The sequence below is a fragment of the Vanessa tameamea genome, chromosome 26, assembly GCF_037043105.1.
Source record: "Vanessa tameamea isolate UH-Manoa-2023 chromosome 26, ilVanTame1 primary haplotype, whole genome shotgun sequence".
Lineage (NCBI taxonomy): Eukaryota > Metazoa > Arthropoda > Insecta > Lepidoptera > Nymphalidae > Vanessa > Vanessa tameamea.
In genome coordinates, this window is record NC_087334.1 from 1,772,087 (window position 1) to 1,791,034 (window position 18,948).

The 18,948-nt window shown below is 33.2% G+C and overlaps 1 protein-coding gene across 4 annotated transcripts in view; it reads left to right on the top strand.

Moving 5' to 3' along the window:
• Cadps (Calcium-dependent secretion activator) overlaps window positions 1–18,948 on the top strand; it is a 60,780-nt gene extending 41,832 nt beyond the window's left edge. Inside the window, exons 12-34 of one of the 4 annotated variants that reach the window (XM_064219165.1) lie at window positions 1,657–1,813; window positions 1,991–2,112; window positions 2,346–2,490; window positions 2,891–2,997; window positions 3,416–3,591; window positions 4,838–4,858; window positions 5,368–5,544; window positions 6,100–6,236; window positions 6,329–6,519; window positions 7,145–7,307; window positions 7,920–8,067; window positions 8,611–8,723; window positions 10,165–10,203; window positions 11,702–11,858; window positions 11,945–12,086; window positions 12,264–12,438; window positions 12,879–13,013; window positions 15,322–15,422; window positions 16,063–16,171; window positions 16,527–16,661; window positions 16,928–17,061; window positions 17,619–17,727; window positions 18,420–18,948. In XM_064219165.1, the coding sequence (XP_064075235.1) occupies window positions 1,657–1,813; window positions 1,991–2,112; window positions 2,346–2,490; window positions 2,891–2,997; window positions 3,416–3,591; window positions 4,838–4,858; window positions 5,368–5,544; window positions 6,100–6,236; window positions 6,329–6,519; window positions 7,145–7,307; window positions 7,920–8,067; window positions 8,611–8,723; window positions 10,165–10,203; window positions 11,702–11,858; window positions 11,945–12,086; window positions 12,264–12,438; window positions 12,879–13,013; window positions 15,322–15,422; window positions 16,063–16,171; window positions 16,527–16,661; window positions 16,928–17,061; window positions 17,619–17,727; window positions 18,420–18,491 (2,965 nt within the window). In that variant the 3' untranslated portion in view covers window positions 18,492–18,948. Of the gene's footprint in view, window positions 1–1,656; window positions 1,814–1,990; window positions 2,113–2,345; window positions 2,491–2,890; window positions 2,998–3,415; window positions 3,592–4,837; window positions 4,859–5,367; window positions 5,545–6,099; window positions 6,237–6,328; window positions 6,520–7,144; window positions 7,308–7,919; window positions 8,068–8,610; window positions 8,724–10,164; window positions 10,204–11,701; window positions 11,859–11,944; window positions 12,087–12,263; window positions 12,439–12,878; window positions 13,014–15,291; window positions 15,423–16,062; window positions 16,172–16,526; window positions 16,662–16,927; window positions 17,062–17,618; window positions 17,728–18,419 lie in introns of all 4 variants that reach the window. The other 3 variants (XM_064219164.1, XM_064219166.1, XM_064219167.1) reach the window with 3 other exon arrangements.

An 18,948-nucleotide genomic window follows, 5' to 3' on the forward strand; every position in this document is an offset into this window, starting at 1 on the left:
CTCTAGAACTTATTATAATACAGTTATTTTAAGATAATTTAAGAAAACAATATAGTATAAAAGAGTTGGTTAAAAAACTTAAAATACATAACCGAAAAAGGAGAAACAGTAAACTTTCAACAACATGGCTGATATTTATCTCATTATACACATAAATTACATGAAAATATTAGGAAAATGATCTCCAAAACTTACTAGACACTTTAGTTATGAAACAAATACTTTATATTAAAACTAAGTTTAAACTGTTTCAGTCCAAAGTATTGCCTTTGTAACGTGATCAAATCATCAATTTACAACCAAATATCTCATGAAATATTGATAAATAAATATTCAAATCGATTTAACCGACTAGATTGATGATCTGTTTACGTAAAGACTATGGTCTCTACCTACTTTTCTTCTTGTTCATTCCTATTTTGATTTTTTTCTGTCCCTGGCACATAACCGGACGATATTAAGGAAGTACAAGTAATGATTCCATCATATGATTATCCGCACGTGTCTTGTGTAGGAACCCAACACCTGCCTGACACCAACATTTTTGACAATATTTCAATTGTCATTGGTTAAACCACTGTAGATATAGCTCATATAGACAGTAGAAATAGTTTTGACTCAACTAATGAAGATACAAATATACATTATAAATTCAAACAAAATTACACAAACAAAATGAGATTAGCTGACGATAACCGTGACGATTGTACAAATAATACGGACAGTAGAAATATTCGAAAATAATTGGTTACATAATGAGGCTTCTACACTCTTGTTTCTTCATCAGTTTAGATTAATTAAATAACAATTTCAATAACACTTGGTAACACAGCATGTGGTCCGACAAAAGGTTTTTATGAACGATAATAACAAAAAGCTTCTAACACGTCAGTACGGTTAAATGGCTTACAAAAATAAATATTTTGAGTCCGTAGTGATGAGCGCTAGTCGATACCTTAAATAATAAATAGCTTATATATAGTGTAACAATAGTGAGAATTGTAGATGCGTTTCGAAAAAATTCGCAAATATACATTTATCTTAAAATCAGGCTTTCGAATGAGGAGAAGAGGACGTCACAGCTTGTAATTTTTCATATTTTTTTCTTAATCTTGTAAATGAACAAATAATATCTTAGGTAGGAGTAATGGAATTTAAAACGCTTAATGCTTTAAGCGCTTCGCTTCCACTTAAACATATTTTAATATATTTTTATTCTCCATCACCCTTACATATCCTCTATATCATATAACGCCTCTTTAGATTTATATATATTACGTGTGTGCAAAAAAACTATTTAACATTTCCCATTTGTTATGCTTAATCATTCTTGGTCTCGGTGATGGTTCCCTTGTTTGCCACCTCTCGTCCCTTGGGCCTGTGAATGTTTATCTATTTAAATGTATCTATAAACTCACTTTGGACACGCAATTTTTTTGTACTACAACTTAATCTATATTATATTTCTATTCAACTTTAATGATTTTCTTATTATTATTATTATTGCAAAATATTTTTTGATTATGTAATCAATATACAATTTAACTTCACTGTAAATTTATATTTTTGTCAATATTAAAATGTTTTATGAGATTTTCTATAATTGTCCAAACTTTATAATTAAATTGATGGATTGGTGGTGGGTAATGAATATAGATCAAATGCTGGACCAGATCCGAGTCCAAGGTTGAGTAAGCAGCTATGTTTCAGATCGCAAGGGTCTCTAGCGAACAAGTTGACTGGTGAATCAGATGGGGGCGATGTTGACACACAGCTGACAAAAATGGATGTGGTTCTTACATTCCAGATAGAGGTAATGGTGATGACTAAAATGATAATATTGATATTATCTTCGATGTTAGAAATGACAAAGTATTAAGTAATAGAAATATTGATATTCTAATCAATTGTGTGATCCTTACTAGGGAGTGTCCATAATATCATAAAAAAATGCTTTAACTAGTATTTCCACGTACTCTGAAAATTTTAGGTGGTTGTTATGGAAGTCAAGGGATTAAAATCCTTAGCTCCTAACAGAATAGTCTACTGCACCATGGAAGTTGAAGGGGGCGACAAGCTTCAAACCGATCAGGCTGAAGCATCAAAACCTATGTACGTATTTGAAACAACCGAATGAAATTTAAGTGAATTTAAATTAAAAAATAATTCAAAGCAAAGCCAAATGCTTGTAAGCCAGGACGATCAGCGATGAAAAACTTTCATTTATTTGCTTTACGCTTATGATTGTGAAAATATAATGTATTCGGGAATAAAAAAATATAATTAAAGTGATAGTATAAAATGGTATTCTTCTGAAACTCTCACAAAATTATTCAAATATTTAGGTGGGACACACAAGGGGATTTTAGCACTACTCAACCACTACCAGCAGTAAAAGTGAAGCTGTATACAGAAAATCCTGGTGTTCTCGCCCTTGAAGATAAAGAACTGGGCAAAGTGGTCCTTCGACCTACACCCTTATCCAGCAAGGTATACTTATATTTTAGCTTATTAGATTATGTGACAAGTAAAGTAGGTTATGCAACTACTAATAAAAATGATTCAAGGTTACATCGTCGCCACATTCACATCTAATTTATTTAAGGCCTATAAGCCTTTAAGGCTGTGGATACTGAGATTCTAGGCCCAAAAGGAGCTGGTAAAAAAGTATATTAATTTTTCCATCAAGGTTTTTTTTTGTTTAATTTAATTCCAGATTTTATAAGTTAGAAATGTAACACTGATGTGCCTCGAAAAGACAGGTGCTAATATTTGAAATTGGGTGCCGTAACCGAAATTTGTTGAGCAGGATATTATTTTTTAGAACAATTTTAGTAATTAATTGATAATTTCTGACTAATGTATTTACAAAATAAGCTTTCAACAACAGGCCCCAGAATGGCACCGCATGACTGTACCAAAGAACTTACCGGATCAAGATCTCAGAATCAAAATTGCTTGTCGGATGGACAAGCCGTTGAACATGAAACACTGCGGGTAAGTGGATATATATTTAAGTGTTTTCTCAATATTACAATACAAACATATTAATATATAATATAATATATCCTAGAGAGAGGTTGAGGTCATATATAATTATTATATATATATATTGCAAAGGAACTTTTTACTGAGATTTTACAAAGTGTGACAACTTTCCTCTCGCTTCCCTACAATCTGTGTGATTTCACAAAAAGGGACGGAAGTGTGTAACAGGAATGTCTGGAGTCGAACGCAATTTGATTTGACCAATGAGTTCCAACCCAACCAATTATCAAACAATTAAAACTATACAACATTTTAGCTCAATCGGATGAAAAGGTTTCGTAACGCATTCGAAAGAAACAAAGAAACGTAATTTATTTGTTATAGTATTGATTCAAATATATATTTATAAGTATTTCTTCATACAAAGCTACCTCCACGTGATCGGCAAGAATGTGTGGCGCAAATGGAAACGACGGTACATGGTTCTAGTACAAGTGAGCCAATATACTTTTGCTCTCTGCTCCTATAAGGACAAAAAGTCTGAGCCTGCTGAGATGATGCAACTCGATGGATTCACTGTGGATTATATTGAATTGGCGAGCGGTAAGTTCACATTAATCCCTAATAAATAAATAAAATAAACTATTTTTTCTGCCTATACGAAGCATAGACAAGAGCGATATTATAAGTCTGATCGGTTTAGACTTAATATTGAACAATAAAACCTCAACCGACCGCCTTAACAATCAGCAGTCAAAGGTGTTCAATGTTATAAAAATCTTTGGCTACGTAAAGCTAAAGTTTTTTTTTTAAATAAACAAGTACTGATCGCCATCGCTTCGGGTTTGTTTGCCTTGGAATCAAGGATCAAAGTAATCACAACCATATCGGACTTTAACATCAAAAACAAAACATTATATATACAAGTAGGTGAAATAGAAGAATTATTTGTAAGCCTTTCGTATCGTTCTATGATAAAATCTTGATCAATCTAAATTAAAAAAACAATGCTTGCTTGTATAGTTGAACGGGCTTATCTCGAAAACTACAAGTCCGATTTGGAAAATGCGTATCTCGTTTATTGAGAAGGTTACACGATTTACTACACGCTATAACCATAAAGTTTGGAGCAGTAATCGTAAACGACGACAGATCTGGCAAATTGTGATGGCATTAAGTTAGGACTTGACTTAAGACACGTGGTTATATACTCATCGTTATGTTAGGAAATCACTTCACTCATGAAGGCGTAGTCTGTGCTGGCTTTGTGCAAGCCCGTCTGGGTAGGTACCACCCAGTCATCAGATATTCTACCGTCAAATAACAGTTGTGTTCCGGTTAGAAGGGTGAGTGAGCCAGTGTAATTACAGGCATAAGGGACATTACATCTTAGTTCCCAAGGTTGGTGGCGCATAGGTGATGTAAGGAATGTTTAATATTTCTTACAGCGCCTTTGTCTATAGGCGGTGGTGACCAGTTACCATCAAGTGGCCCATATACTCGTCCGCCAACCAATGCCATAAAAAAAAAGTCTATAACGCTAAACAAACACGTAAAACTTAAAATCAAACAAACATGTTATTATAATCTATTTTGTATTTTATTGCTGTCCCTCTTATGTTTTCCCTTGTCTTAAATTTCTGGAGTCCATCAATTACTGAAATGTTAACGTTCAAAAGGTCAACACGACCGAAATAGTTGTAGAAGCTAAAAGCTTCCACATTCAGCTATTAACAAATGTGTAGTGATCACGGAAACTCTAGGTTTGTTTGTTATTGCTTTGGTATTTTATTATTATATTTAACAACGCCATTTTGTAATAAATATTAACTTTCTTTTTTTTTTACAGCCCAGTTGATGGTCGGACAAGGTATGTTATTAAAGTTATAAAAAAAATCATTCGTCCCTTATAAAATTTTAGATTAAATCTACATGATTAAATTAATCTATTTCAAAAATATATGCGAAAAGAATTTTGATCATAGTGAAAAGTTATTTAGATAAGACTTATTTCTAGAAACGAATGTAGTTTAAAGCAGTTTCGAAGAAAATTTAAATTTCCGATTAATACTACAATAGAAATTAATTTAATAAAACTCAACTTCTTCAATAAGTTTTTAGTTTATTCGCCTATACCTGTTTTAATAATATTTTTCGTCAAACTTTTAAACATTTAAACGAAAATAGAGTGCTTATTACTAAACACATGAACTGTGATATTACGTGCGCAGGTTTATTACCGTTAATAATGGGTACCGAAATTTTCATAGTCGCGATTTTTGAATAAGAGGATTTTAGATAAAATATATTAGAACTCATCGATGATATTTTAAATAAATTTGAATACTTTTTTGGAAATATAAAGGAAATTATTCTCAGAACTGGAGGGAGCGAAATATTTCATGAACGCCGTGAGAGATGGGGAGTCGGTGCTGATGGGTGTGGGTGATGAAAACGAATGTCATTTGTGGGTGATGGCTTTGTACCGTGCCACGGGTCAGAGTCATAAGCCAACACCGCCCACTACTTCTGATACTCATATTAAGATTATGGGAGGTGAGTAATAGTTCAAGAACGGATTAGTCAGATTGTATTTTAAATATTGATAAAGAGTAACTACTGACTTTCTTGACGATTCTTCATGGTATCTACATTACGAAATGGTGTAGCTTCACTTAATATAGTTTGTTAAATGACGATTCAAAAGTACTTGTAAAAGTTTAATTGAATAAAGTATATTTTGATTTTGATTTTTAAAATATAGCACTTTGGGGTCTGCACCTTTTATGTCGTAGTTAAGACACAGGGTTCTTTGGAACGCATTCATCCCTGCCCAGTACCGGTAATGTGAATATGAATATGTTGAGTTCTTTAACACCGATATTTTGCAATTGCATCGCGTCAATTATTACATAACGAGATCAAGATAGACATTGTTCAAAGTGTTTTTATTATTTATTACAATTAAAAGAAAATGGGTACCATTTCTGGTAACTCTAATAATTGTCATAAAATGACTCACGATATTTCTACTGTAGAAGTAAAATGTTTTAAAGATTTAATTATATTCCTTATGTACCTATTTAAAAATGGAATTACAATTTTGATCAGATGCAGATAAAGCGCGAAAACATGGAATGGAGGATTACATCCAAGCTGATCCGTGTCAGTTCGATCATCACCAACTTTTCACTACACTGCAGTCACTGACGCTGAAGTATCGTCTACAGGACCCTTACTGTTCCTTGGTAAACTACTGATTATTTTGTCAAGCTATTGCTCCAACTGTTGCGACCAAGATAGATGAACTACCAATCATTATTATTCATTATACTTTCAGGGTTGGTTCTCGCCGGGCCAAGTTTTTGTATTAGACGAATACTGCGCAAGATATGGAGTAAGAGGATGCTACCGTCATCTCTGCTACTTATCCGATTTGCTGGATGTGGCTGATAGTGGACAGCAAACTGTGGACCCTACACTCATGCATTACTCTTTCGCCTTCTGTGCTAGCCATGTGCACGGAAATAGGTACGTTTTCGATGCCGTATTCATTACGTATACTTTATGAAATCTTAATACGAATAAATTTAAAAGTTAATTTGGCAATATCCTCTTTTATGGTACATTGAAGGGTTACCTAATTTATCTCTTACCCAAATTTTAACCATGATTCTTGTGATATTAGTACCTGCACGTCTCTGAGAACGATACCATCTGTAGCTCCGTATTCTATTATCTCCAATAGCAATGATTTGTGCGAGAGTACCCTCACTTAAATAGTAAAATCCTGTAGCCATAAACTAGTCGATTGTTTGTCTTGTATATATAATTAATATTATGGAATTTTATATATCTTCTATTATCTATAATCCCGTCTATAGTCAATGTTCGCCTTTAAACCTAACTTTCTATGCATACTAACAATCTGTTTTCGGAGTTGTGGAGTTCGCAATATTTAAAAAACTTCAACTGTTTTTTTTTTACTAAAATAGTGCACAAATTATAAATTAATTGATATTAAGACTGAATTGATATGTCTGCTTGATAAGCAGGACAGGATATGTTCATATATTCAAAAATATTAAATAATGCGGGCTCCGATCCCCATTTCCTGCTTCCACCCTACTAGAGTAAGTTACCAACCCTTTCACAGTACTGCCACGTTGCCTGGCAGGCCAGATGGAGTTGGCAGCATTACAGTACTAGAGAAGGAGAAGTTTGCTGAGATCAAAGAACGTCTAAAGACTCTGCTGCAGCATCAGATTACAAACTTCAGATACGCATTCCCGTTCGGACGACCTGAAGGCGCATTAAAGGTGATTTTTAGTGTTTTAAATTAATTATTACCTCTACTCATCGTATACCACCAATATTTAGTATCGATGTGTTCCAATTTAAAGGGTTAGTGAGCCATCACTAGAGGTATAAGGGACATAACATCTCAGTTCCCAAGGTTGATGGCGCATTAGCGATGTAAGGCATGGTTAATTTTACAGCGCGAATGTCTATGGACAGTGCTGACCGTAGTGGAAAGTAACTTCAACATGGGAATTCAGCTCCTTCCATATTTGTGTTTGATGTATGATTGCGGGTTTAAACCCGGGCAAGCATCACTGAGTTTTCATGTGCTTCAATTTTTATATTACACTCATGTTCAGCGGTTACGGAAAACATCGTAAGGAAATCTGTATTTATTTCATAAAATTTCACCACCAACCCAAAAAGGAGTAGGATCGAAGCAAAACTTCTCCCGAAGAGAGAGACATTTACAGGCTGTTCCCTTTTCACCTTATTCATACCTTGTCGTAAATGTTAGGATAATGGCATGGGGTGCTCTTTAAATGCGGCACAGAGCCAAGTTTTCTAAATTTTTTCCTAATCACTATATTATTAAACTGATTGTTCAAAAATCAATCCAATAATTTCAGGCGACCCTCTCGCTCCTAGAGCGGGTTATGATGAAGGACGTAGTGACTCCTGTGGCTCCTGAAGATGTCCGTACTATGATTCAGACGAGCTTGGAGAATGCAGCTCTCCTCAACTACACCACCTTAAGCCAGAAAGCTAACATCGAGGGTAAGTATGGTACTAAAAATTAAGCGATAGGATATTTATAAAAAACCATGCATGCATGCTATATTCTTCTTTGCTAACGAAAATCTAAATTCATCATTTCACTTTCATTTATATCGGTTTTCTTAAATTATAAATTCTTTCGAGCGTCCCGTGAAGACAACAATGATTTTAATAATCTTTTGTCGTGATGAAAAATCACTGACCTGGAAGCGCAAAAAAATGTACCTAACTTATAAAGGAACCGGCGTAAAAAATTCGGAGACTTTTTGCCAGAGAATCAAAGTACAATAGAATCAATGATGTTAAATTTGTTTCATGGATTGAGATTGGATTCATTGGATTGAGAATGTTCAACGTTGTACTTCTGTTTCTTCAAATTTTCTTAAATATTAGTACATATTCTTACAAATCACGCATTTTATTAAAAACTTTATTTAGAAGCTGTCCGGAAAATAATATGATAACTACAAGTATGAAAAGGGGTTAAAGGAAATGAATAATCATTTCCTTCTTTAGAGCATATACAAGATTTTCTTTTTGCAGAGGATCTTCGTGGCGAAACAATGGTGACACCAGCAAAGAAACTGGAAGATCTCATTCATCTTGCTGAAATCTGCGTTGACTTGCTCCAGCAGAATGAAGAGCATTACGCGGAGGTAATATTATTTTTAATTGGGAATGAATCCATTAAAAGTTGTTTGATTAAGAGATAAGCTGACTTTGACGATATTAGTGCAAAATGCAAACTAAGAAATGAGAGTTTAGACAGATAATATTTTATTAGAATGTTGCAATTACAAATAAATTATGGCGACCTATTATGTTAAATTAATTTATATTTTGAATTAAAATTAAAAAAAAAAATTAAAGAAAAAGAGAAATTAAAGGATTGATTAAGATATAATAAATTAAATCGTTGATCAAACAACTAAGAAGTGTAATTAAACGAATATTAATTTGATTTGATTTAGATTGTTAACACGATTAAAGTTATTTTTGAGTCGTTCAATTACACTTCGTAAATATAGAAATGTGTTGTGTGTTTAATGTTGTTTCTAAGGATAAGACTTTTTAAGCTTTAAAATACTTTTTCCTCGACGACTAAAAGGTCATTGAACTTACTTTTGATTAATTTTAATCGGTATTTAAAATGATCTGGAAATGTAGGTTATTTTAAAAAGTGTTATCCGCTTTCAGTGTTTGCTGTACTTAGCACCCTGTTCTCCTGTCGCTATTAGTGTGGGGAATGATGAGGCATTATATGTATTTTTCTTTAGAGCTGAAAATATGCATACAACTAAAACCAATTGAGCGTACTCACGGTCTGTTAAGACAGCAATTATAGCTAACTTACATCGGCTGTATTGATTGTTGTACTTGTACGTTTGTGGAATTTTAGTGTTGATGATGTTGGCATAAGGGACGTAACATCTTAGTCCCCAAAGTTGGTAAGCATTGGTGATGTAAAGGATGGTTATTATTTCTTACAGCGCCAATGTCTATGTGTTGTAATAGTCATTTAACACCGAGTGGCCCATTTGCAATTCTGCCTTCGTATTTCGAATAAAAAAATCCACTAGGTATTAGTAATATAATACATTGGAAATATATGACTTATTCTGTATAAATATTTAATTATATATGTAACTGAACCTTTAAAGAGTCGGTCATTACTATTAAAAATAACAGTAATCAAAAAAATAATATTTTCAGCTCTATCGTGCACTACGATATATTAAATTATTATTGATTATAGGATCAATTGGTTTAAATTGTTCTACGTAGTGTATTTATTCGTTAGACTTGCCTTATGAATTAATTATATAATTTTTAATTATATAAAAATATGGCTACGTCTATCGACCCCCAACTATAGATATAATTGTAATATTAATTTATATATTTTATGTCGCTTTAACTACAAGAGAATTTCGATGTGATTATCAAAATAAAAGACACGGCAGTAGGTAAGGCCAAGTTCGTGAACGTTAAGTATGTTTTTTTTTTAATTAAATAAAAATTCACTTGTAGTTTATAACGCAGATTATTATATAAATATTATATTCCATTTCTACCTTATTTTTTATTTCTCCGCAGGTTTATAACACAAAACCGGACTCTAGCGGTCAACAAAATGTAACTACTCATTTGATTGATTGCTCGGCTGATCGAATCACTTGTCAATTCGTTCACTCGGTCTTAATCATTCTCACTCTGATTTGATCACAGTTCTAAATGATGTAGACATGTGGCGTTACTTTAATAGTTTCAAGACACTGGCTTAGTGAGCTTAGATGAATATAGAATGATATAGGCCCTGCATGTAACTCTATGCAAAGCGTGAACATGCTAACATTAAGGCTGATGGTGAGCCTAGTGCTTTAGATAGGCGATCTGCAATTTTAACTTGATGTATCTGATGCAATTTTGTATCGATATCGATGTAATAGTTATGTTCAATCGCACATCATTGAATTGCTTATTTCACTTATACGATAAACAAATGTGCCACAAAACTTTGAAACCATTACTTGACTAACTATAACTTTTAGACCATTTTTAGGCAACATCTCTAGTAAATATCACGTACACATTTTTATTATACGAATGAGTAACACGTCAAATATTTCACTAAAGCCATTTTTTTTTTAATTTAAATTTGGAATCTATATTCTTCATTTTATGATTTTTCAAATTTGGATTGTATGACAATTTGATATCAGTCAGTGGAACAGTTGATACTGACCAAACAATCACTGATAGATATGTCAATAATACAGGAAATGTGTCTACCCTCAAAACTGTATCATCTTTATACAACAAGACTGACGCTAAATGAGTTTGAAGTGGAAAGTTTTGACTGAACCTCACCCCAAAACATCAAAACATAGTACATTTCACTCAGAATCATGTATATTATCACAAAACATGGTGTTAACATTGCAACACTTCGTTACAAATATTATTGGCTTATGTAGATGTCAATTGTAATTCGCAGCTTCTCACTCGCTTTATATATTTTAATAGGTAGTATATAGAAATACTTTAATCTTCTAATGCACATGTATTTGACAAATTTTATCTTCCAGCACAGCTTCGCTACAGCTTATGATGTATAAAATGTTAGATAGTACGTTGATTTGAGTCATTGCATGTATTTAGTTGAAGGAAATCAAAAAGTACGAAGTTCTTCCAAATATTAAAATGCAATGTGAAGTATTTTTGCAAGAACTTTGTGTTATCAAGCGATATGATCTAGATATCATGGAAATCATATCACTGTCTATGTTTTAGTCATCTTTTCACAATTTACATCAGAAAATGATCCATTAATTCCCAAATAATTTTGTATCAATTATCGAAGAACTTAAACCATTATCGTCAGGTTGTCACTTATTGTTCTCGGACTCTTTTTATATTATCTATTTTTAAAAAATCCATAATAAGAATTACTGTTAAAGTAAAGTTATTCTTAGTGAATCTTGATGCTGCTATAGTTTTTATTCTACTCGCTCCCTAATGTTATTTAAACAAACCATTCCAATTGATTCCACGAATACGACCAGTTAAAATCGATATATTGTTGAGTTCTATTATATAAGATTTTATATTAAAATATAAATACTCTATACAGGCTTTTGCGTGGTTTTCGGAGCTACTCGTTGAACACGCGGAGATTTTCTGGGCCTTGTTTGCTGTAGACATGGATCGCGTGCTAGCAGAACAACCTCCAGACACTTGGGACTCCTTCCCACTTTTCCAGATCTTAAATGATTATTTGAGGACAGATGGTAAGAATAAGCTTCAATGTTTAATTCTGTGAAATAATGAAGTCACAAATCAGGGGCAAATATTAATTGGATAAAATAATTTGCAGAAAATTTGAGAAACGGCCGTTTCCATGAACATCTGCGTGATACATTTGCACCACTTGTTGTGCGCTACGTCGACCTCATGGAATCATCCATAGCTCAGTCTCTTCACAAGGGATTCGAAAAAGAACGTTGGGAGATCAAAGGGTAAGAATACTTGGAGCTCTAACACATACCAGTTGCTTTATAAATATATTATCGGATTTCCAAAGACTAATCGTTCGTGCACTTGTGTAATTTTTTTTTTATGGTTTCGCACAACTATTTAGAATTGGTTTAAAGGCTGTCTATATAGATACAGTACCATAAAAATTAAACTTTCAGAAACGGTTGCTCAACAAGCGAGGAGCTGTTCTGGAAGCTGGATGCCTTGCAGTCTTTCATCAGGGATCTGCATTGGCCTGAGCCAGAGTTCCGCTCCCACCTGGAGCAACGATTGAAGTTAATGGCCAGCGACATGATGGAAACATGTATTCAGAGGACTGAAGCTTCTTTTCAGGTACAATTAGAAGTTACTCAACTCAATTTATTTTTCAGACTTTTGACCTGTTTACTAAAAGGAGATTTTTTTTTGGTTTAGGAGAAAAACTGTTCTTGGTATGTTAATAGACTTAAAAAAAGCTCAGTCAGCCACATCTAAGCAAATTAAAGGATATAGGTAAAACTTATGGAATCCTGTTTAATTGGTCGCATCAAGTAGTCAAAATTGGAGAGTACCAAAGCAGTCTTAAATTTTATTTAAGTGAATATATATTTTCTATATGGAACAATATGATCTTAAACCACAATGGACGTGTATTTAAACTGTTAATTAGACACTAATGAATCGATAAAAAAACAACTTAATTTCATAAAACTTATGAAATTCGTTCTGATTAGATTGAATGGATTAATTTTAATTGTGAACACAAAATAATAGCACGTATTTCTTGTAAACAGGCATGGTTAAAGAAAAGTGTGACATTTATGTCAACGGACTACATCCTGCCGGCTGAAATCTGCGCCATGGTGAACGTGGCTCTGGACGCGAAGAATCAAGCGCTAAAGCTTTGTGCGGTTGAAGGTGTCGATATCGTGAGTATCATCCATTATAGACTCATCAACATCAATCATTGCAATCATTTTCACGAATAGAAGTCTAATATTTAAAGATCGAACAGTTTTTATGTATCCAGTCTTAGCATTTTTCAATTTTACGGATAATAAGTAACACGCTTCATTATTCATGTTAAAATTTTCCAAGCTAGTTCTTACAGGATGCTTAATCATATTTTCGTTATCAGTCTCCTCATTCTTATATTGCTGACTGCATTGTATGTGATTGGTTTTATTAGATATATGTTCACATTTCACCATTCAACAAAACAGGCAGATCAAATTCTCTATTTCAATCATAAAGATCAGATATCAGCCGCATATTGATTGTATGTACTGCTTATTCTGTATTGGATGTCATATTTTGTTTTAAATAATTTGTTAAATTATTACTTTCACTATGATGAGGATATATGTATATATCAAAATTACTTTAGTGATATTGCAAATTGATTTACTTAATTGGTTAAATTCAAATATTACAAAACAAAAGAGTTGGAACAGTTTTAAATAAGTACCAATTTAGTTTCATACTATTTTCTATATCCGTGAATACAGGTTTTTTAACTCATTTCACAAATAATTCAAAGATATAACATTTCATCGCTAAATATACAGTCCTAAGGACTATTTTGATTGGCTTTGACCCTTAGATCAAAATAACGCCGATACCGATACGGTGCCTAAAAACTAAATTGATTTAAAAATAAAAATGATCCAACTTTCATTTTATCATCATCAATATTTTAGAGCTCAAGAGCTAACGTCACGGGAATGTGAATTTTTGCACTAAATAAATTGTTTTATTTTTGTTTCGTGTTTGCGTGTGACTGACTGTATTACAAGAATAATGACAAATCATACATTAAACTATTTATACAAAGTACATATTGACCATAAATATAAGCATTCTGCATGAACTTTTCGAATTGTCGTACGAAAATATTATAGCGTTCCTTAAAATAACAATTTACCTATATTTTTTAAAGAATAATAATCAACATTTCAGATAATTTAAGACATTTACGTATGAGACATAAAACAGGTAGACATATATTATATAATATGTATCTACCTGATTTTATTGATATATTAAATCCATCACGATCATGCTTACCCACTTGTATGAACAACATCAAACAATCAATCATAAATCATCAGCGTCACAAACCACAGTTTTTGTTTGTCCTATTTAGATGTAATGTGTGCCTTGATTTGGCTACAAAAAATAAATTACACAATAACAAGCATGCATGAGCATGCGCAAATCTAGAAAAAATCCCAACTTCGTGCTAGGAGCAAACGATCTGAATGACTATAGAATTAGAAATAATCCTTAATTATTTCTCGACGAGTTTTGCGTTTTGACAAGATTACTTTAAAATTTATTAGCTAAATGACGCCGACCTATGCGTTGACCAGGGAAAAAAGGAGACCGAGATGCAATAACGAAAACAGAATCTAATTTAAATAATCTAGATTCACTCCAAGATAAAATAAACACGAGCGCCATTCTTGCACGTGCTGTATAATGTTAAAATCAGATCTGATGAACCCACAAGCTGTCATTTTAAGCTCTTGCAAGCATATCACATTCAATTGCCAATAAGCCACACAGGGTATTAGTTGATTAATATCTCACTGACACATCACTACGATCACATCACATGAAATATGAAACATACATTGTCTATCAGCATGCGAATGAATGTAAATGAAATATTTGTCTTAAAAACTGATTTGACTCATTTGGCATTTGAACATGATATAGCACTGTAGGGGTATTCCGTAAGGAAACTCATCGCAGAACAAGAACGTGAAATGTCAGAAATAATTATATAATATATTGTATATATTTATCAAATTGGCATATCACCGTAAGTCGGTTGTGACCATTTCGCGAGTAAGATACGAATTGAATTCTGACAGAATTTCCGAATGAATGCACCTTGTGGGTTTTTCATGCATGATTTGCAGAATTTGAACGTCATCTTTAGTATTTTTTTTTTATTTATTTGCCTGGTATATGGAAGTCTTGCATGAACTGATGCTAGTCGCAATTTTCTTTTGATTTATTAGTACAAATCTGCAAGTTATGCATGGGCCCCGTGTCGCTGGAGTGTTCTCTACAAGCGTCAAAGCCGTTTTGAAGTTTGTGGAAACATGGGAGTAAAAAACAATGTGTCAGTACCGTGGTATGTTTGCCGGAAGGTACGAACTGCTTGCTTTAAATGTTAACACCCGCAATCTCTCACAGTACCAGTACCATGCTAAAATGGATGCCCAGATCGAGGCGTGTCTGCATGCGATGTCTACGGGTATGACGAGCCGTCTGTCCGCCGTGCTGGAAGCTACTCTTGCTAAGATCGCGCGTTTCGACGAGGGCAGGTGAGTCACCAAGCCGCCTCATCCGTCAGCCCCATCGCTTCAGCTGCGACCGAGAACGGGATGGAAGTGCAAGTATTAAGTGAGAAACTAGAAAAGCGTAATCCTTTCAATAATGGTAGATATTCAAAATTTTATAATTACTTATTACGCAAAGGTGAGTGAGTATAAAGTAATTAAAATTACACAAACGATAACGCCTCTATCTAGTTCAGAATATTTTACCAAAACCAAAAGTATCGGCAAATCAATATAAAATAACTTCTGACGACGTTAAGACAAAAACATAAAAAAAATTTCTTACTTACTACTTCAACATTATCGTATCGACATCAAAAGACATATCACCACAAGTCGTACGATAAGCTTCGCAAAGTACTCCAACACGTAACTTAGAAAATCGTTTTCATATCACACACTCCACACTCTACCTTCTAAAACATAAACTCATAACAAAAAGCTTACGTCATTTTGCTAGTCTATTTTACACGAAAAATAGTAGAAAATCGAACATTCTGGTTTAATTTTAATGTCCTGCGATTGGTAAGTCGCAGATCCGTTCTCTATACTTACTTATCAGAACAATTTATGGTACAAACTATTTAGACAGGTGTATTTAGATTGTTATCTTGTGTATTTACAGTTTAATAGGCTCAATACTGACGATTGCAAACGTTTCCGGTTCTGGGAAAGACATTGGACAGGGCTATGTGAACTTCATGAGAAATTCTATGGACCAAATCAGATCTAAGGTAAAAAACATAATCAGGGATTTAAGTAAGCCAATCCTCTATTTTATGACACCACTTAGACGTCACGACTTAGAAGACTAACATAACCTTTAAAGTTTAAATGCGCGTCGGTATTGAAAAAGTAATTTGTGATTTTTCTATTGGAATGTGACTTCCTTAATTAATGCTTATTGTACAACCATTAATTTAAGAAATCACATTGAATTAAATTTATTTATTTTTCAAAATTTAATTCAAAGAATTATTTGTTACAATATTATTATTTAATAAATGTATCAACTTTAAGGACATTCAGCAAAATATCAGCACATATCCAAAACCTTCGTTTGAACTGGTACATTGTGTCCACACTCAGGTGACAGATGAGCTGTGGATCCTGCAGCTCTTCGAACATTGGTATGGTGTTCAGATTGGGCATATTTCGACGTGGCTTAATGAGCGCCCAGCACTCCATCCACAGCAGGTCGCCTGCCTTTCCATCGTCCTTAAGGTAACGTTATTACAATTTTATCTAAGCGACACAATGCTGAATAGTAATTCTGATTTTAATAACATTTAGGCTATTATTATTATTTTTAACTATTCTGGTGTCAATTAATTTAACTAAGAATGCTCGCAACATTTTCTTTACGATTCATCGGTTTACACAATTATATGATAAAACATATGCGTCGAAATCAAAGCGCGATGCCGATATAATCAACAATAATTGTGTGAATGAATGAATCTTAAATATCACGAAAAATACTTTTTCAGAAAATGTACAGTGACTTCGAGCTTCAAGGCGTTATCGACGACAAGCTCAATTCAAAGCCGTATCAAGCCGTGGCAGCGCGAATGCATACGGAGGAGGCGACGTGTAGCTTGGTACTGGCTCAGCAAGACCAAGGGTATTTAAACATACAAAATATTTAATTATACATATTGGGACTTTCATCTTTGAGCATAAATCGCGTGATAGCTACAAAAAGTATCGATAGACTAAAACCAATCGATGGAGAATCGCCCGTAGTTAGTTATAGGCTTTTTTTCTTATTTTTGTTATTACCGTACCGATATATCCTAACTAATATTATAAACGCGTATGTTTGTTTGCTTATCACGTTGTTTTCAAATTTCTTTGACTTTGACTTAAACGGGTTATCTTATGATATCACTGCGTCATTGATCGTTGATTAGATCGTTTGCCGCCTATCACATAAAAAAAATAATGAAAAATCTGGGCATAAATTGAACCAGACTTCCTGTCACCTGTGGAGGGACTAATGCGAGGTGTTTTACTTTTAATGAAGGTTTTTGCACTACTGCTCCAAGGTCCATGTGTTTCAACTGCAATAGGGGCAAAAACAAAATTTGGAATAAGATACGAATATTCGAATGGACGCTTCATTTCATTTCATCATGGCTCCGGCTCTAAACATTAATTTATTTTTAAAAAAAATTTCAGGGGTGGCGATGATGGGGGTTCTGAGGAAGGTGCCCGAGGGGGAAAGTCTAAATTGGAATCTCTTACAGAAGACGCTAAGTTAGGAAACGTCGGCGCTGTAGTTGGCAAGGTATTAATTACTTGATATAACAGACCATTCATAAAGTAAGCTGATTTAGTCCCGTCTGTGTAGGTACAACCAATTCAACATTTATTTATATAAACAATAGCTAACAATAGCTAGACTTTGCTAAATTATATTATATAATAATTTGAATTATTTAGACTACTCTTTTATTAAGGCAATGAAACCGTTTTTGTCTTGATAAGTATCTAATTTAATTAGATCAATCCCCAAAGACGTATACACTTACAAGTTTCGAAAAAAATCTAAATCAAAATATACTTTATTCAAGTAGGCTTTACAAGCACTTTTGAAACGTCATTTAACAAACTATATTAAGTAAAGCTACCACCGGTTCGGAATGTAGATTCTACCGAGAAGAACCGGCAAGAAACTCAGTAGTTACTCTTTTTAAACATTTAAAAATACAGTCATGTACAACTGTATATTATTTATAAGAAGTATAAGTAATAAAGTAATTTAATTTAATAAAGTCAAAATATAATAAAAAAGTCGTAAGCGAAAGTGTAGTACAATATAGATCAAATTATTTAAGTTGTCAGCTTAAAACCTACTTATTTTGGATTTAGATTAAAAATATATTTTATCTGTATATACATTAATTTAAACTTCTGTGATATTCTGATATTATAATGAATAATTTTGTAGGTAGATATAATAATAATTAATTATTTCAGGTTGGCAACATGTTCGGGCGCGGTATCGGCGAGTTGTCAACGAAATTGGGCGGAGCATCATCATGGTTTTAGCTTTGTGTTTAACAATCGTTTATCATTACCGTATTATACTTTGCATTTGTATATTTAAAAATATTATGAACTGCTTTCTTTTAAAATCTTACTGTGATGACGCAAAAATCTCTTTTTTCAAACGGTAAACTTAGTGTCCGCCATTTCGTGATCACGTGAGAAGATGGCGTCTAATAAATATAAGCGGCAAGCATAGCTTAGTTTAAAATAGTGTTAAAGAAGTTTAGATTTTATTTTATAAAAAGCTTTATGTACAGTTAGTGACATTATTCATTTGGAGCGAGTAACATGTATTAGATGTGTATTTTAAGATTAGTATTTGATAACGTGATTGATGTAAAGAAAAATATTATATAGATAAAAAATGTAAACTCTTGCTACAATAAGGAAACATATCGCTTCGTGCAAGTATTACGTAAATGGATGAGCATAAATAAATTTTATTTACTGAAACATA